Genomic DNA, 19,243 nt, shown 5'->3' with positions numbered 1-19,243 from the left:
TGTTCTGTATAATTTTAACAAAAAAAGTTGTAAATTATCAATGTTTTTACCAAAGGTTGGAAGCAACAACATAAATATGTATCTAAATGGCTGTAATTAAGTCTGTTATTTAATCACTTTTGCATGTTTAAATGAGTACTTTATTACAAAAAGTGAATGTTCTATTGGGTAAAAATGATTAGTGTAGGTTTATTTAGCATTATTTTGTGTAAACAAACAAGCATAAAGCATGATGAAGAGGTAGGTTGGGGGGAAATGCCGAGAGGGCTGTGAATCCTCAGCTTTTCTCTCTTTTCTGGTAAATCTGTGTGTAATAACATAATGATGTTCGACAACTACCCCGTTAAAACCTGGTCATTTGACCTGGTAACCGCTAAGCGGCGCTGTTGACCCACCGTCCAGCTCCAGACCTGCCTTTAAGGAAAGTCCAACTCGATGTCTTTCATGCATTATTCTGAAATAATCTCTGCTTATGAATCTCTGTCGCAACCTTCATCCTGAACATTTAACATTCCTGCTACATGTGTAGGTCAAACCTATATAAACGCCACAAAATCCCTCAGCACGGATCACCTCTCTCTGCTCTTTTGTCGTGACATGTGGATCTACAAAAACACTAACAGCTTGCCAGGAGTATCCATGAGGTTGGGTTATGCTAGAACGCTTCCTACTCTCTGATTGGGTCACCAGAGATTAAATCACCCTGATAGGATTACCTGTCACAAAGCCGAGCTGCCCAGCCTGTGACTCCTCTAACAGCTACTCCTGGAACGGCGCCGTGCACAGCTGTGGCGGACATCCTTTGTGAGAAATGAGCACATTTTGCATATTCAATAGCAGCTCATGAGCCCATCTATGGGGTGACGCACAAAGGCTGCGGTGGTGTCAAGTCGGTGCTGTCCAATGGGGCTGCTGGATAAACTATCATCCTGGCTGGGCCTGAGGAAGAAGGAGGTCAACGTTCTGTGTCTGGGGCTTGACAATAGCGGCAAAACCACCATCATCAACCAACTCAAACCGTCTAATGTGAGTGTATTGTGATGGGTCTTCGCATGAAGCTGTTTCGGATTCATTACTGGCTGCTTGTTTTCAGCCTTCCAATCTTTTAGGACCATTTTCAGAGGAGTGGAAACATGTTAGCCAGGTAAACGGCGTCGCTTTAGCTCGCGCTTTCTCCCTTTTGACCCTCCTGTCATCACTTGTCTTCTCTTGTGGGCCGTGTTTGTGCGTGTGGGCGGACAGACGCAGACGCAAGAAATCGTCCCGACGATTGGCTTCAACATCGAGAAGTTCAAGAGCTCCAGGTAAAAGAAATCTCTAAAGATGTAGCGTTTAATGTTTATCATTGGCAGGAAATGAACTAATCCCACGATGTTCTCTGTCCTCTCTCTCCTGCATGCAGCTTGTCTTTTACGGTGTTTGACATGTCAGGGCAGAGCAGATACAGAAACCTATGGGAGCATTACTTCAAGTATAAAACTGATCAATCGCTCACTAAACACCATATTAAAGGCTCTACCTGAACTGTGACTTCGCCTGTCCCCCTCAGAGAAACGCACGCCGTCATATTCGTCGTCGACAGCAGCGACAAACTGAGGATGGTTGTTGCCAAAGAGGAACTCGACACTCTTCTTAGCCACGAAGGTGCAAATTAACGGCAGCTTTGCAGCAAATGGGTAAAACTTCACCCCAACGCGCTGCGTGCGACGCTCTCTCACCTCTGCCCGTCTGGTTATTTAGACATCCGCTGCAGAAAAATACCGGTGTTGTTCTTTGCAAACAAGATGGATCTGCAGGACGCCATGACCTCTGCAAAGGTCTCCCAGATGTTGTGTTTGGAGAGCATTCAAGACAAACCCTGGCACATCTGGTGAGATATCGACAGGGGCCGTTGTGGGCTGCCGCTTGCACTCGGTTTAGAAACGTCACCCAGATCTGCAGCTTAAAGACTTAAAGAGAAGCGACAAACAGGGACTGATCAGGGTTGTTTACTCCGTACTTCCTGAGCTCGCTCATCCGCTCGTTTCCATGACTCTGGTTAATCGTTATTAAAAGCCGCAGCAAACTGCCTGCCTCTTTATGCACCTGTTGTCCACCCTGTCTAAAGTAGCTGGATTAAGAGCTAGGAAAGTCATGAGAAAGTGAAGTAAACTTAACTCCCGTTCCTCCGGCTTTGCTTTGTCCCTAGTGGCAGCAACGCCATCAAAGGTGAGGGGCTGCAGGAGGGGCTGGACTGGCTGCAAGGTAACACGTCCCGTGAGAAAACAGTCACAATGGGCCACGTAATAAGTGTGGAAAATCCCAGTAGTTTCTGCATCGGGGCTATGGCTCAGTTAGTCAATTAAAACTACAAAAAACTACAAATTCTAACCACATTTCTACTTTCATACCCACAGAGCAGTTTGGAAAGTAAGTATCTGTGTGTGGTGTGGTAGTTTAAATCTGGGTGGGACTCCATCAAATCCCCTCCTTTTAAACTCACGTGTGTGTTTGGTTCTTTTTTCATTGGCTTGCTTGTTTCCTGATGGTTCCCGTTATTTTCAGGTCGTATCAAAACAATGAGCACGAGGATTAACGAGCCGCCTGTGAGAAGGATCTTGCTTGGAGTCTTCCTCATACTTGATGGTGAAGGCCTTAAACCTCAAAGATCCCAGTAACTCTCCTACTTTTGATCATCCAAATAATCCTGCTAATCTGTTCACGACTAGTTTAAAGCACTGATAGCCAATTAACTACTGTGTTGTACATTAATACTGAGCTAAATGTAAGCTTTGCTTATTTATCAAGATGGATTTTTTTTTAAATTATTTCTATTTAACTGCACAATTTATATGTTGGGGTTTTTTTATGTTGTCTTTGCAAACAATTCCACTACCTGGAGGAAATTAAATCCTTTAATTTGATGAGTGCCTGTCGTGCCTTCCCCTAAAAACGCTGTGCAAAATAGATATCAATACATTAAACTGAAACAAGATAGAATAATAAATACTTTAATTTTAAAAGTACAAAAACAATGCAATCACTGCACTGAAACTTGACAGGATTAATACCAATAATAGTTTTCTTATAAATAGTGTTAGTGCTGAATGATAAAGATCAAGACTGCAAACATGAACACACCACGTTTTAAAAGCTGAGGCAACATGGGTGTTAAAACCACGCTACTGAACTGTAAAGCAACTTTCAGCCACGTTTGACTGTATTCACCCTACCTTCCCTCCCCGTGACCCCCCCAATAGGGGTCTAGAAAAGGAACGCCCTACCGGACAAACATTTGGAGGAGTTTAGCGTGGAAGCGAGCAGTCGAGTTCAGGAAGAAATGCAGGGACTGGAGGGTTTCTCTGTCTCCAACATTGTTTCCTGGAAGCACACGATGGATTCTATGACTTAATTTAATCACACACTTTCTGGAGGCGCTCAGAAAAAGAATATCAATTATTATTCATGGGAAAAACAGGCAGAATGCGTCGTGGAACGTTAGCCGTGCCTCTCAGTCGAAGGTGACCCCACCTGTTACAGAGAACTCCAACATCTCCATGGTTACCATTGAGAACATGCTCTCCAGCTGCTGGATGAAGCGGAACTTTTCCGCAGCTGTCCTGAGGAGGTTGTAGATCCGGTGCACCAACTTGACGGCCCAGGACACGTGATAGTTGTCCTCCTCACACACCTGAGGAGGAAAATCAGGTCAGCTTCCCCCACACGTACAACTGACATCTTCCATGATGATATTGACCTGATCTTAGGTTTTATTGGTAGATTATGTCAATGAGCATGTAAAGTGAATAATCTAACAGTTTTGGACCACTTTTCCATACACAATGACCTTTCTTTACCAATGTCAGTCCTAATTCCTGTTTAAGTCAGTGTAAAGAAGCCGTATAAATACAGCCGGCGCTGTTCTGTAGTCCTCCTCATTTTCCCAGTCTCCAAACGACAAGTCTGTTATTAGGCCCTGAGTCACCTCCAGTCTTCCCATAGCCAAACTGGTCTCCATCAAAGGCAGAGTTTACTTTTGCTACAGTAATCGCAGAGCTACCTGAGTTAGCATTTAGTATTCAGGTTCTATTATTGATTGGGAAAAACACACTCACCAGTACTATATGGACTAAGAGTCTGGAAACCTCAAATAGTCTCCCATTGATGGCCTTACTGGCTAGAATGTTGTAGCACAGTGAGCTCTCACAGAGCACCAGGAGCCGGGCCACGTTGTCCACATGCCACTGCTGAGGAACAACTGGAGGGGGGAGAAGAAAGGTGCTCAAACAGAGCAGGTCTTCTCACTGACATTGGATTATTTTGTGTGAGCTGAGAGATGTTGACAACTGATAAAGTGCGATACCGATAAGCTCCTCCAAAATGGTCAGCATCGACTGATTGGACTGATCTTCCAAGTCCGTGTCACCAAAAAGTAGATGGATGGCATTGGCCACTTCCCACAGAGACCTGCGTGGCAGCTCCATCTCCACCAGGCTATGCCAATTCAGGGTTCCTGCAATGACGTGTTTGCACCCCAGTTTACAACAAAAAACACGCAATTTGATTGAACAAGGTGACAATCAGGCAACACTCACCTGAATCAAGTGTGGTAATTGACGTTCATTCTTACCATCAGGGCATGAGGGTCCGTACAGGATGAACAATAAGCGTGCCTGGCTGACAAGTGGCCAAGGATTGAGGAGAAGATTCAGCCAGAACTTCTTGACTGGCTGGTTTGGCCAACAGTCCAACAGAACATGGCGGCAATAAAGACGGATCTGCCGCTCCTGGTATCTTTTTAGTCCTGTGGAAAGGCCCACACCAGTGAAAAAACTCATCTTATATGAATCTTCTCTTGTTCCTGTGAAGATTTTTTGGCCTCCAAACATTAATTCACTCACCTGGTCTTTCACTAAGAACGGCCTCGATGTTTTTCAGCAGGTGTGTGAGTTCACACAGAAAGTTAAACACTCTGTGGCACTCCAGTCTGTCCCACCCCGCGATCAGAGTCTGTGAAATGTGGAACAAACACACAGATGCAGGTCTTTCATCAGTACCCTGATCACCTTTGTGATGGCAGATTTGGCATGGAAACCATCACACATTTCCATCCTTACTTATAGGTGAATTGTGATTAAATTATAACTTAGTTTCACTCATTTGTTCATGTATGAGTCCCCACCTGAAAGAAGACCCCATAGCAGGAGAGGCCAAGGCAGCCTGGCAACTCACACTGGTCCATGGAGAAGCAGGGAATCTAAATAATATACATCATATGCAAAATATAATTAATACATGAAGACTTCGACTATTACTCACTCCATATTATAGGATTAAAATAAGTACATTGTAATTGATTTGCTTTATAGTATCATATTGTTTTGTGCATGCTCCAGATCTTACCTGTGATATCTTACTAAAGATAAACTTTAGCCTTTCCTTTGTTGGGAGCAGCAGGGTACACCTTTTAAACAACAAACCTGAATGCAAAAAAATAAAAATTGATTGCAAAACACATTTTCTTTCTTGTGCTTGCCATGCCAGCACCTTCCGCCACAGTTAAATACATCACTGCACTGTGCCTACAGCAATGGCTGAATCCACATTAATATCCAAACATCACCTACTCAGATCTTTATAATGCCCAACTATGAAGGTCTGTTTGAAGCTGACGAAATGATGAAAGTTTTCATTCATCATTCTCTTCCTCCAGGCCAGGGTGGAGATGTAGGCCCTGACCTGTCCGTTAACTTCCTTGGACACCATGCTGAAGATGCTGAGGTCCCGCACTAAAACACACATCTGCATTCAATCCAGTGTAGATTTATTGATCCTCTGAGATCCTCTAAGATCCTCTAGGATCCTCTATGTTGACGGGCCAAATAAAAGTTCAGTTAAAGAACAAACGATTCTGATTAAACACACTGAATTCCACATTTGGGTTTATTGAGTATCGTATTTGCTACAATAAGCTGCGCGATTACCAGACATTTGATCCAGGATCATGTCGAACAACTCCGACGGCAGCCGGCGAAACAGGCCGCCGCGGACGTGGGACTGACTGCGGGTCACGATGGTCCTGGCTGGGCGTCTCTGGAGGGGAGTCCGCCGGAGCTTGAAACAGTCCGTGAAGCTCCGGGCATTTCTCTTAGATGTCTTCTTCACCATTACAGCCACCGCCGAGAGCGTCTGGATATCGGGGGAAATGATAAGCCCGTTTTGACTTTAGGGTTTTAAATGTAACCTTTAAATATTGAGGAAGTATAAAGAAGCATTTATCATCGCTAACTAGCTCGTCTAAGCTAGCGAAAACGAAATAATAAACTATCTAGAATTCTAGCTACGTTATTTATTTAGACATCCAATCACCACAACTCAGTTATGAAAGTGATAGGAATTCATGTTGTTTATGTTATATGTATTAAAAATTCTCTATCACAAATACTATCGTTCGCGTTACCTTCTTGGCTTTAAATGTCCAAATTACACCGTCTTCCGAAAATTAGAGCGCGCAAATGCGTCACAGTATCGGTGTTAGAATAAAACTTCTCTAAAAAATAACAACACCAAATTATTACAATCTCAAAACGCTGACTACTTCTGAATGTTTACCACTTTCTACCATCATTTCATAATGAAAAATAGATATATTTTAAATAAATGGTAAGTTAAGATTTCAACGCAATAATCAGTATGATACTGATTATTACCCTAAAATCAACATAATAAATACAACTGAATATACAACATAAAATGTAATTCAATATTGATACACTAGGGTGTTTTTTTTCATAATTCTCCATCATTGGTTTTAGAATTTAAAAACATTAATCTGCCATGAAGAATAAATGAGAAACGTTTATTTATGATCCTTAAATTAATGAATATGCCCTCCATGAATGAGGAAAGACTTTTGTAATGAGGAAGGAATGCTCAGCTGCTAATTAGGCTTATTCTGCTTAACTAAAGCTAAAGTATCCACATAAAGCTAAAGTGTTCTGCATTCAGATGGCATCTCCGCAGGCAGACCATGATTCCCCGGATGTAGAGCTCGACCACAGAACAACAGCTCGGGCAATCACATGGAAATGCTGGAACACAACCCTGTGGAGCAACAGGACATTTATGGGCACTATGGGATGGATGGAAGACCTGGATGGACCTCACAGGATGGACCTCTGATGCAACTGTACAGTTGTGCAGAACACGATCGGCTCTGAACAGTAGAAAACTGAAGGTTTTTTTAATTGTTATTGCTGTCATTTGATGGCAGATAGCACTTCTGGTGGGGGTAAAGGCTCTTGTGTATTCCTGTTGCACCTCTCACTTCATCCCACAGTTGCTCTGGTGTTGGCACCTTCTTTAATTAATTGTAACCATTGACCTTGATCAAATTTGCCTCGCTCATATCTCATATAAAGTGCTGCTCTGGCAATAATAGTGCTTGAGAAATGTGTTAGGATTGTGTCTGCTCTTCATTCAGACGCCATTTGTGCCCATCTGCCTGCTGCTCACCAGCTGCAGCAAAGTTACCAGGTAATGCCAGGTGACCTAGAGACAAACAACCACAGATCCTCCTGTTGACACCCAAGACCTTGTTTATCATCAGGTAACAGTGGTAACTAGCGTTCGCCAGGCTGCCCGTGGTATCTGCCTGTAATGGTTAGTTTTTAACAACCACCATAAACCCTTCTTCGAGGAAGTTGAACCAGTCTGTTTACTTATTTCAGTTTTCTCTAACATTCTCTAGACATTTTGTTTGGCGACAGATCAAATGTAAATGTTCAAGAACAAATGCCTTTGGCACAATGCCTTATTTCATCCCAGGACCTTCCTGGTCAGTTTAAACGCTTTCTGCCAGGCACGAATTTGTCAGGAACCAAAAGCTTAGTCATCGTGTACTTTCAGAACCCATTCCAACCGTCACCAAGGGTGGCCATTACGGTGTAGAGTGCTCCATCATCAAGCTCAGCGGCGCTGTGAAAAAGGGTTTATAACAATACTGACAGCTTGGCTGCTTTCTGTAAATGTTTAATTTCTCCTCCTTCCTTTTTCCTCAGGGTTGCAGCTTTGCAGACAGCCTGCTGCAGTTTGCCCTCCAGAGGAGAGCATTAAACAGGTGGAGCTGAACGCTGCTCTCATTAGTAACAGATGCTGTCACCTGCCACTCAACACCGACCGATTCTCAGCGGTGTCACCTGGAGACACCTGAGCAACGGCTCTGCATCGCCGACTTGTATGTGAGCTCTGTGGAGTTTATTCACACTGATCGGAACAATGCAAATCACAGGGGAATCTTAAGGGAACTAGTTTTCCTCTAAAAATAGCCTGTAGATGTGGCCTGTGGTCGACGCGCTCCTCAACGTGAGCGTGTAAAGCATGGCCAGCACAGCTGTTCAGTTCCTTGGGTTCTTTCTAGGGATCTTGGGGTGTGCGGGAGCCATCGCCGCCGCCCTGCTGCCGTACAGGCGCAGCACTGCCTACGTAGGTGCCAACTTCATCACAGCCAGCAGTTCCATGATGGGGCTGTGGAGGCCCGTGTGGAACAGCACAAGCCTCTGTCAGACCACAGATCACGTCTGGACTTGCAGGTATGGATGCCAGCTTGACTTCTGAGGAAGAGCCACAGTCTGGGTTCAGTTTCAAGGTAATCATTGTCTTCCTTAGCTATTGTGGGGCTTCATGGTGCCCTCCTGCATGGCCTCGGTCCAACTCTGAGGGGTATAAGGAGTACGTGCTTCGCCCGGGGCTCATCGGTGAAGTCGCTGCTGGTGCTGTGCGGCACCACTTGTTTTCTCTGCACTGGTATTCTCTGCCCGGTCACCGTTGCCTGGACTACCAAAGACATCATTGCTTTAAGAAAACACTTCCCCCACGGAGTGATTAAGTACGAGATGGGCCCGGCTTTGTGCCTGGGCTACATGTCAGCCTACCTCCGCCTGATGGGAGGGCTGGAGCAGCAGAAGTGGCAGGTCACACGGCCCCATCCACAGGCCATCGTGATTTTCAAATACACATATAGTCAATCTCCTCCCTACAAGCCCGCTGAGGCCCTGAGAGACGATCATGCCCCCTCGCTTTGCTCTTTTTCCAGAAGTAGCTTCAGACTCACTGAATATTTTTAAGCATAAGCCAATTGTTGGAAGGACCAAACCTTTGTCATTGGTATCAGAAGCTTTTTAAACGTTGACTATATAATTTAGCTCTAAATAACTTGATCTAAGACCGAGGGACTATTTGTGCCGTGTACCTATCCGACCAGAAGGTGGCAGCACATCACCGCAAATGAGTCAGCGCCAACGTTCCGCACAGGTGGAACGCAGGTGCAGGTTGGCAGGAAGAAGGCGGTTCAGTCTGGCAGAGACCACTTCTCCACCACCAGTCGGAGCCATTGGATCTAAAATGATGGAAGCACCGACGCGCCACTTATGGCGACCCTGAGTTCATATGGTCGGGAATTCAGCTGCGGGACCTGCTAATATATCATTTTAAAAAGCATTCAAAATATTTTTTTCAATCTTTGTCAATGCTGGCTCGAATTATATATTGAGTCACTGGGTGGCGACAGAGGACTTTTGACACAGGACGCTTTTAGCACGTCCTTTAATTCATTTGTGTCGACCCGCCTCTTAAATCAATTAATGGTAAATGCTGGCCAACCTAAGTGTGTATCGCCATGGTGAGGAAACCTGACAACATGGCAGAGTAGCCTATTCATGTAAGTTATATTAACCTAATCTGTCACCGTCTTAAATAAAGGGTTTATCATTATTCCTGTGGGGCTGCTCCGAGGACGCCTTAACAAAATGTACCTGTAACATTTTGATGTTTTTATGAACCTCTTTGGAAGGAAACATCCCAAATAGGCTCATTGTGACTGCTTGTCGACAGAACTTTCAAAAAGGTCGTTATTTCTATTTCCAGAAAGTAAATAAGGCGCGTACAACTTACATAAGAGCTGCCATTATAATCGACAATGTAGTCCAGGTTTCCTTTTCCAGTGGACCTATTTAAAACTACCCGACTGTGCCGATGTCGTTTATCGGTTCTGGTTGGAGACGTTTCCATCCCACAGCCGTGCCTGCGCACAGCAAAGTCTATTCGGCAAGTGTGGATCGCGGAGAGACATGGTCACGATCGTCCTTCTCATCTGAAATGTAACCTGGCAAAGTAAAGGTTTCTTGCCCAAATCTCATTATAATATTGGAAAGCTTTCCCGGAGTGGCTGTGCGTCACGCCACACTCTATTAGATGCTATTTTCGTTCTGCCCTGGAAGACATTCATTCACCATCTACCCACCCTGACAGCACCCAATAAAACCACCACTCCCATTCATCTCCAGTCCTCCACCCACCTCCACCCTCTCTCCCTTGTCCCTCGCTATTTTCCTTCTCCCTCTCTTTCCGCCGAGCTTCGTGATGTAAAAAAGAAAAACAGGAGAGTTGTGTTTTGCCGTCATTGTGGGTTTGCTAAAACAACAAAACCCCGTTAGAATGCATCTTAACACTTTTTAAAGATCTTTTGGATACCTTGTTCCTGTATTTACTCCAGTTTCTCCAACACAAAGGTAAGACAATCGTATTTTCTACTCTTTTCCAAATAAGTGCGGGTTCGTCTAAATGTATTAGACCAGTGTGACATATGTTGATTGAAAGGCAGGTCAATGAAGCAATTCCGGCCCCTGGGACGATAGTGTCAGCGCAGCGCGGGGCTGAAGCCCGCAGTTCGGTTCTTGTGATGCAGAGCAGGGAAAAACCAAACACAGCAGCAGCATCCCTGTCGTCTCCATTACCAGAAATAAAACTCCCTTAGACTTTTTTACTCCATGCGTTTGTGTTTGTGGCTCATTAATTGGCTTTTACGCACATGTGGAAATGTTGATTCTTGAGTGCAGAGTAGAGAATAACTTTAGTGCAAAAATGTTTTGGATCAGGAAAAGAACATTCCTTAAATATTACGCTCGTAATCAGTAAAAACAACAGGAAAAACGCAGTTAAAGCGAGGCGGCGTCGTGCGTAAAACACTCTCTGTCTTAATGCAACACGTATCAATGATCCCCAATCAGTGCTTTATTAATAGATTTGAGGTTTATTTGGATCTAAGCGAATTTATGTTAATTTGATCCTTTGATCCCAACGATGTATCCTTTGACGTACTTGATGAATGCCTGAAATACGCCCGTAGAGCAACCGTGGGTTGGCGATTAAACCCCATTTTTAACATCAGGTCCTACGCTTGGCTCTTCAATTAAAGCACAAGAAAAGGTGATTTTGAATCGTTGTGTCTTTAGATGGAAACGCGGTTGGCTGGCAATTTGTGTTGGCTATGTGCGTACAAAAATTACATTTCTTTTATTCAGTTTGTCTTTTTAATAGAGTGTATTTTATTTTAATGGCTGAAAGTCCTACATCGTCTGCGCACATCAGCTCCAAGACTTGGCCAAGTTCCCTCCATGAAAACCAGCTCTCTGCGCGCTGTTAAACTTGATCTGAGCGAGAGGAAGGAGGAACATGACCATCCACGTCGAGGGGCTTGTGGCCATCGTCATCTTCTATGTCTTGATTCTGTTTGTGGGGATCTGGGCCGCCTGGAAGAACAAGAACTCCGGCATTGGTGATGGCGGAGAGCGAAGCGAAAGCATCATGGTCGGGGGGAGGGACATCGGGTTGTTTGTAGGTGGATTCACAATGACAGGTGAGTTTATGGGTCCAGCACTGTTGTTCTTATCTTCTTCAAATGAAAGTTGAAAATCTGCTTTAAGGATGTTAAATATATATTGATAAAGTTGTTCTGTGTAACTCCAGCAACGTGGGTGGGTGGAGGCTACATCAATGGCACTGCAGAGTATGTCTACCTTCCAGACTACGGCCTGGCTTGGGCCCAGGCCCCTTTTGGTTACGCTCTCAGCTTGGTAGTAGGTAAATATCAGTGTTATTACAATTTACAGTCAGATCCACCAATTGGAATATCGCACTGATCTGTTTGAATTTATTGACAAAACTGACCTCAACACCACCACAACTCTCTGTGCTCATTCAGGAGGCCTTTTCTTCGCAAAGCCAATGCGCTCTCGTGGATATGTCACAATGCTGGACCCCTTCCAGCAGCTATATGGGAAAAGGATGGGTGGCCTGCTCTTTATCCCGGCACTCATGGGAGAAATCTTCTGGTCTGCTGCCATTTTGTCTGCTCTGGGTGAGTTCGCTCAGCTATACGGACCCGAGACAGATCTAAAATATAGGCTCCAGCAAGTGTCAGCAGGTAGGAGTGTGTGTGGTCAGAGCCAGCAGATTACCGCGCCGTCTTCCTCCTCTGCACTCTGTCTGCCCTGCACGGACAGTGGGCTGCAGGTCTGCGTGTCTCTGACTGGGGCTGAGTCACTGACGCGCACTTATGCAGCAAACAGGCAGACAATGACGAGGATGAGGGTTTTCTTTAACGCACAAGAGTCCATTCTGGTTAAATATTGTTCTCAGACATCGATATCTTATCTCACTGATATATTACTTGTGTAGGAGCCACTCTGAGTGTAATCGTGGACATAAACATCAACATGTCGGTGGTGATCTCAGCACTGATCGCCATCTTCTACACCCTTGTGGGAGGCCTTTACTCGGTTGCATACACTGATGTGGTGCAACTCTTCTGCATCTTTGTAGGCTTGGTGAGTTTTACAGTCTCAGCCTGAAACAGCTTGAAGCAGTTTCTTTCATGCAGCTCAGATTAGCAATTTAAAAATCAATTGTTCGTAATCATAACCTCCTGTGCATAACAATATAACTTTCATAAAACCCTGAAACTGTTGGAATAGCCTGCAGATGCTAATGCATAGCTGTATTTAAAGGTTTATTTGGCTTTATGACAACAATACTAATCACCCAAATCTCCTCTACAGTGGATCAGTGTGCCTTTTGCTTTGGCCAATCCTGCTGTGTCAGACATCACCGTCTCAGCCAAGGAAGCAATATACCAGTCGCCCTGGCTGGGGAAGATTGACCCTGATGACAAATGGTTCTGGATCGACAACTTCTGTTTACTAGTGAGACATTTTTCATTAAGATTCCTCCAACTTTACTCCCCCCCCGAAGATGAAATGCATCGACTGTTGAATAGCCAGGATTTTCGACTGGCGATTTTAGAGGATGGCTGTTTGCACTGGTCTGATCTGCTCTGGTATTTATCTCTGTTTCTAGATGTTGGGGGGGATTCCCTGGCAGGTCTATTTTCAACGGGTTCTTTCTGCCTCTTCAGCTACCTACGCCCAGGTCCTCTCCTTCCTCGCTGCTTTTGGCTGTCTGGTCATGGCGGTCCCCTCGGTCCTCATAGGAGCTATAGGGGCCTCCACCGGTAAATATTATCCACACTGGGTATTTGTTTGACCTTTGAACGGGACTTTCAAATGAAGCATGTTTTCTTTATCACTAATGTTGTCAAAAGACACGAAAAGGGGAAAACTGCAGTGTGGTAGTTTCATTCTGCACTCTGTTTTTCAGCTGTTACATCAAAAACATGAACCAAAACCAACACGCAAATTGATTAATAAGGTTTCATAAAACATTATAAGGAGAGCCAAACATCCAGGAATGTGATCCTTTATTTAAAGAGGAGAGTGTGATCAAAGGCTGCAATGCCTCCGTGAGTTGCTCGCAGCCCAGCAGCCTTTTTCTTTCATATGTGTAAATTCACACAGTGTCTGGAGACATAAACAACATCAGATAATTCCAACCACAGACAGGGAAGACAACCATTACGCTATGTCAGCTGAGTAATTTTTTAGCCATAGAGGCAATTTATGTGATCTGTCTGAAGATGTTTCATAACAGACATTAATTTGCAAATATCCAAGCAAGCAAGCAAATGTGGGCCATTTATGAATGATGGAACTCTTGACAGGTGTTAAATGGTTTAGGAACATAAGAAAAAATATTTTTCACATTAATTGTGAGGATATGCAGCGGAGGGCGGTTGGAGACTGATTCATGGAGGTCGGGAAAAGGTGTTGGCTATTTTATGGAATATATTCCTTTGGTGGCCATTTTTCCTTTCACCCAATGGGGCAATGCTCTAGTGCTGATGTAATGTCTGCTGCTGCTGCTGCACTGCATCCACTGACTATCCCATTAAAATCCTTAGCTGAAATAGCTCTAATTATTGAGTAGTTTACCTGGGAATTTCATGTGCACTGCACACATCCTCTTTTACCTCAGATACTTGCAACAATAACACACACGCCTACACAACCATGACGGGTCGATCAACTCAAAGGGTTTATCCCTCAATCTTCTGTATTCAATCAGCTCAAAATGCCTCATTTAAATAACTTCAGGGACCCATTATGCATCATTTATGATAGGAGTATTAATCATCCCTGTAATTAAAATACTATTAATGCAAGTACATAATGGGATATTTAATAATGATTAACTAATTTTATAACTCGTAAAAACTGTCCAGTAAACATATGTGTGTTGATTGAAGTTGGTGTTACACGGTTGTTATATCTTAGGTCAGCAACCATTAATTCTGGCATCATTGTATTGTCTTCTACAGAGAAGTGTCGTATCCACACAGAGCATTAGTTATAAGCTGTCAAAAATAAGTTTACATATTCTAACTGTTTCCTTCAAGATTGGAACCAGACAACTTATGGGTTCATCTCTCCGAAGGATAAGGATCAATCAGACATGATCCTCCCCATAGTGCTTCAGCACCTCTGCCCTCCCTACGTCTCCTTTTTTGGTCTGGGAGCCGTGTCAGCTGCAGTCATGTCATCGGCAGATTCATCCATCCTCTCCGCCAGCTCCATGTTTGCGAGGAACATTTATCAACTCGCCTTCCGACAGTCGGTAATATCGGCACCTTTTATACAAACCGCACTCACACGCAGGTTGGATTTTAAGACTCATTTCTTGTCTCAACATTGTTCAATGTCTTCCCTCTTTTCCTTCAGGCCTCAGATAATGAAATTGTCTGGGTAATGCGGATCACCATCTTTGTGTTTGGAGCTCTTGCCACTGCGATGGCATTGCTGACCGGAACAGTATACGGGCTGTGGTACCTGAGTTCAGACCTGGTCTATGTCATCATCTTTCCCCAACTCCTCAGCGTGTTGTTCGTCAAAGGCACGAACACCTACGGTTCTGTGGCCGCGTACATTGTTGGTCTTTTACTGCGCATTGGTGGAGGGGAGCCCTACCTCAAACTCCCGCCTTTTATCTACTACCCCGGTTGGGTTATGCAGGAGAGAACCCACTACCTAACCGGAGAAGTGGAGCATTTTGTGCAGCAGAGGTTTCCTTTCAAGTCTGTGTCCATGGTGGCGTCCTTCCTGGCAAACGTGTTCTTTTCCTACCTGACAAAGTATCTGTTTGAAAGCGGCACGTTGTCTCACAAGTATGACTTCATGGATGCTGTAGTGTCTAAACACAGCAAGGAGATCATGGACAAAGCCACGCTGGTGAGCAACCATGATGAGATGGTTCTGTCAGAGATGCTACCTGTGCAACAGGTCATTGGTTCATCCCTTGCGGGGACATTCACCAATAGTGAGGCCCTTATTAATGATGGGTCATCTAGCCCAGAATAGTTTTATAATGAAGAATAGGCAGCACACAAAAACAGAACCATGGGAGTTAAACAAGGGAATAGATTACAGGCATCGATATCATTCCAGATGTTTGTAGCTGCCACACACGGAGATAAATGCAAAGATTCTGCACTGGTTTTAGAGTCACTCACCAGTTCTATTTTATAGCTCTCATCCATACATCAATTATTATCATACTAATTAAAATGTTTGTTTTTCATCTCATGTTAGTTTAGCATATATGCTGCTGCTGGAACATGGGAGAAATTAAGACAGTTGAAATGTAATATGTTAAACTTGTGCCAAGAGTACGGGTGCGTGTGTTTGAACGCTTGCACTCTTGGCAACACGTTAGAATCCAGAGAAGAAAGTATTCAGATTTTAAGCCATATTTTTTTGTTCCTTTGATGTATTTTAGGGAACACAGGGGTAGAAAGATCTTTTGGCATCATGGTAAAGTGAAAGGGATAGACAACTAGAGTTCATCGCAGCTGATCTAAGTCATGGTAGGTCATCAATTTCAGATGATGCAATAGAAATGGGCACAACTGAAAACTCTGTTTGTCTATGTCAAAAAGTCTGTGTTTCCTTATTAATTAAATGACAGTGAGCAATGAGCACCAATATGAGTTGTTGAGGGATGTTCAGAAGATAGCATGAGACTCCTGGAAATCTAACATAGTCATGCCCAAGCAGCTTCATGCTTGAAAGTGCAACTATTTATCAAATTCTATGCTGCCATTATGCAGTAAATGATATTAGAATAAGATAACTAGGCTATCAGAGCACACAACCCGTTCATACTTAGCATTAAATTCTGCTCTTTACCGCATGAAAATAGAACTTTTTAGGTTTCATATGACCATACATTTAGAGCAATAAGCTCCAACAAAAGATTAAAGAAGGCTACTGAGCATTAAACTATAATACTGTGGTTTTACAGTATCTCCCAAATCTATGCAACTCAGATATTTTTAAGAGATTCTGTATAACCACTGTATTATACTTTAATGCTCAGTAGCATTCTTTAATCTTTTGTTGGAGCTTACCGTAGCTTTGTTGGTTCTGCTTCGCTCCCAACCTTACAGCTATTGTGGCTGACTCTACCTATGGTGGGCAAGGCTTAAAAGGCACAACATAACATTTAAAGATTGCCAAATCTTTAGTTGCTTTAGTTTAGTTTTGGCACACAAGTAAAACCCAACCTAACGACATGGGTATCCGCATCTCTAGTTTCAAACGACCCTAACTATTACCAACTTACTTTTTTTGCACTAAAGACTTATGAGGAGTACAGAACTCGCACTGATTACCTTGATGAATGTATATCCACAGGAGCCTCTGCTTTCACCACACTGATAAACACTTCTTCAACTGTCTAATGATAAACAACACATTCCTGTCAGCAGGGAAGCTATTGGCTTTGTTTCTTTACCAACATTGTAAATTTATAATGGAACTCCCTTTCTTCCCAATGTCATGTGGTAAATCTGAATTATTATGCATACTGGCAACCATAAAAGCACATGTAATGTATGCACATATGTGTTAAACTTTCAAAGATCTCAAAATGTTGCTGAAGGGTTTTATTGGCATCAACTGATGAACAGGAGTAATTCTAACTTCAGACATGGTGAGGTGATGCTGTAGTTTGTTTCTTGATACACCTGTATTGACTGTCCAACCCTCCCAGGGTGGTGTCAGTACCATTGGCTTTTATTGATCCCAACCTCAGTAGATCAGTCCTCAGGGCAATTTATTAATGCTGCAAATAGGTGTGAACTGTTAAAAGGTTCTGATTTACAAAGTTTTATTTGCAGTAATGAAAGCTGAGATATGTTCTACACTGAGGACTGTTTGAGTGAAAGTTACTAATGACTAGAATTGTGAGGTTATATCCCAGTGTTTGACAGTGTGTTGCAATAGTTCCAAAGATCTATTTTTGTTTTATGAAGTCCCAAATAAGTATTATTGCTTTCAAATGAGGATTAGGAGAATGTCACTCAGAGAAAATGGACCCATATACACTTTTATTTTACTGAAAAAAATCAGTTTAAATTAAATCAGTGTCCATATATAGTTTTTATCATTCAAATCAAAGCTTTATTAACAGTAAATATTGTGATTTTCAGTTTTACATTTGCTTGGTACATTTACTTTCAGCATAAACTGTGTCAACAGTGACTGAAACCTTTATTCTTCTTATTAAAGTAAACAATATATAGTATATGTATCAATAAATAATCAAAACAAGTGATGGAACAATAGATTTGAGATATTACTCTTGAACAAATAAAGAAGTAAGCAGTTGAACTAGAACCAATAGCATTGGCATCAGTTAAACATGATGCACATCCAACTTTAGTCAAATTGTGTCTGGAAAGGAACTCTAAATGTTAAAAGCTGTAACCTTGTTCAAACTGACTGCTGTAGTTACATATGATTTAACAATTGACAAAGCAGAACTAAGGAATAGATCCACAAAGTTGTCACAAGACAGCGCTGGGTTCTGATGGTGAACTTAAATGTGAATGTAAACCTCTCTCCTCATGTGGTCAGTTTCATACTAAGTGTGTTGTACCTTGGGTTTCATCCACAAACCTTAACGCACACAATAATAATAATAATAATAATAATAGTGAAAAAGAATCTTGTCAGCTGTCTGACTGTCACATTTGTGGCCGTATGTTGTAAAATGCAACGATACTGTATTTTTGTGTGATAAATGTATATTTCACAAAGAGCTTATGGAGGTTCTAGCCTACTTTAAAATGCAACATTGTTGACAGTGAAGCTTTTTATTTATTTATTTATTTATGTGGTGTCTATAAGAGTATATGTGTGTTTAGATATTAATAAATATTATTTAGCACAATCATGTGCATTGTTTCTATTGCCATTTCTTTGTAGCATTTTCCACCTTAAGTAGAGTGTGTGTGTGTGTGTGTGTGTGTGTGGTGGTCTGGCAAGTGGATGGTTTAATCTTTGGGTGGAGGCTCGGATGCATCAATCAAATTGGACACAACAGAACTGTCAGAACTATCAGAGCTTTCAGTCATTCAGAAATATGAGCATGTGCAACACACACCCTTGTTCTACTACATTTGTGAGGACTTTCGTAGACATAATGCATTCTCCAGCCCCGTTTTTTTTTTTTAAACAAAGCAAATTCTTGCATCAACCTTAAAACCAAGTCTATTTAAAGATATTTAAAGGCTAACTTCCAATAAATGTCCTCATTTTACAGTACTCAATATATAGCAAGTACAGTAACACACATGCACATTTCAGTCAATGTCCATTTCATTGTCCCAGCAAGAAAGTGCCGATTCAAGTGTAGATGATGTCATCCGTGTCAGTGCGTCATCTCAGGCGGCACATACACACCTTCCTCACCTGCCGACCAGTGTGGACCAGAAAGCAATTACTCTGTCTGCAGTGGGGGAGTGACGGGGGAGGGCAGAGACAACAGTTATTAATGTAGGTGGCAGGGAGTTGTAGCTGCCCTGTCAGGTGATTTGCCTGCAGGTGACAGATGTGAGCACGGGTTGTATAATATGAGAAACTCGGTATGAATATAGCCAGGGTTTCATAGTCGTCTATTCACTAATCAACAGCGAAGTTAGGGTGAACAGGTAGTTATACAAATATTCCTTAAATGTAACATCTTCGAGGGT

The 19,243-nt window shown here is 42.9% G+C and overlaps 3 protein-coding genes across 10 annotated transcripts; 2 read left to right on the top strand and 1 right to left on the bottom strand.

Annotated features, from left to right (window-relative positions):
- Positions 1 to 240: 240 nt before the first annotated feature.
- LOC130526673 (ADP-ribosylation factor-like protein 6) lies at positions 241 to 2,903 on the top strand. 4 transcript variants are annotated; one of them, XM_057034462.1, is made up of 9 exons: positions 241 to 1,026; positions 1,094 to 1,144; positions 1,243 to 1,304; positions 1,403 to 1,471; positions 1,550 to 1,644; positions 1,741 to 1,870; positions 2,189 to 2,244; positions 2,397 to 2,409; positions 2,545 to 2,903. In XM_057034462.1, the coding sequence occupies exons 1-9, from the start codon at positions 904 to 906 to the stop codon at positions 2,573 to 2,575; spliced, it is 630 nt and encodes a 209-aa protein (XP_056890442.1). In that variant the 5' UTR covers positions 241 to 903; the 3' UTR covers positions 2,576 to 2,903. The 4 variants fall into 4 exon arrangements, 3 of the variants coding, with proteins under 3 accessions (XP_056890442.1, XP_056890420.1, XP_056890433.1); XR_008950827.1 differs by having other exon boundaries at positions 2,189 to 2,409; XM_057034440.1 differs by having other exon boundaries at positions 2,189 to 2,903.
- Positions 2,904 to 2,974: 71 nt separating this feature from the next.
- LOC130526657 (F-box only protein 47-like) lies at positions 2,975 to 10,223 on the bottom strand. Of its 3 annotated transcripts, none has more exons than XM_057034409.1 (11): positions 9,931 to 10,223; positions 5,964 to 6,168; positions 5,607 to 5,768; positions 5,383 to 5,459; positions 5,162 to 5,236; positions 4,881 to 4,989; positions 4,610 to 4,783; positions 4,343 to 4,492; positions 4,095 to 4,237; positions 3,511 to 3,670; positions 2,975 to 3,360 (listed from the first exon to the last, which is right to left on the bottom strand). In XM_057034409.1, the coding sequence occupies exons 1-11, from the start codon at positions 10,045 to 10,047 to the stop codon at positions 3,260 to 3,262; spliced, it is 1,473 nt and encodes a 490-aa protein (XP_056890389.1). In that variant the 5' UTR covers positions 10,048 to 10,223; the 3' UTR covers positions 2,975 to 3,259. The 3 variants fall into 3 exon arrangements, with proteins under 3 accessions (XP_056890389.1, XP_056890397.1, XP_056890405.1); XM_057034417.1 differs by lacking the exon at positions 9,931 to 10,223 and adding an exon at positions 6,440 to 6,656; XM_057034425.1 differs by lacking the exon at positions 5,607 to 5,768.
- A 19-nt stretch (positions 10,224 to 10,242) lies between these two features.
- Positions 10,243 to 18,446, top strand: LOC130526627 (high-affinity choline transporter 1-like). 3 transcript variants are annotated; one of them, XM_057034393.1, is made up of 9 exons: positions 10,243 to 10,547; positions 11,407 to 11,674; positions 11,785 to 11,898; positions 12,020 to 12,175; positions 12,496 to 12,644; positions 12,876 to 13,019; positions 13,174 to 13,327; positions 14,609 to 14,826; positions 14,931 to 18,446. In XM_057034393.1, exons 2-9 carry the CDS (start codon positions 11,491 to 11,493, stop codon positions 15,564 to 15,566), a joined length of 1,755 nt encoding a protein of 584 aa, XP_056890373.1. In that variant the 5' UTR covers positions 10,243 to 10,547; positions 11,407 to 11,490; the 3' UTR covers positions 15,567 to 18,446. The 3 variants fall into 3 exon arrangements, with proteins under 3 accessions (XP_056890373.1, XP_056890372.1, XP_056890378.1); XM_057034392.1 differs by having other exon boundaries at positions 11,383 to 11,674; XM_057034398.1 differs by having other exon boundaries at positions 11,356 to 11,674.
- Positions 18,447 to 19,243: the final 797 nt, after the last annotated feature.

This window comes from Takifugu flavidus, chromosome 1, assembly GCF_003711565.1.
Source record: "Takifugu flavidus isolate HTHZ2018 chromosome 1, ASM371156v2, whole genome shotgun sequence".
Taxonomy (NCBI): Eukaryota; Metazoa; Chordata; class Actinopteri; order Tetraodontiformes; family Tetraodontidae; genus Takifugu; species Takifugu flavidus.
This window is presented reverse-complemented; position numbering and strand designations above follow the sequence as displayed.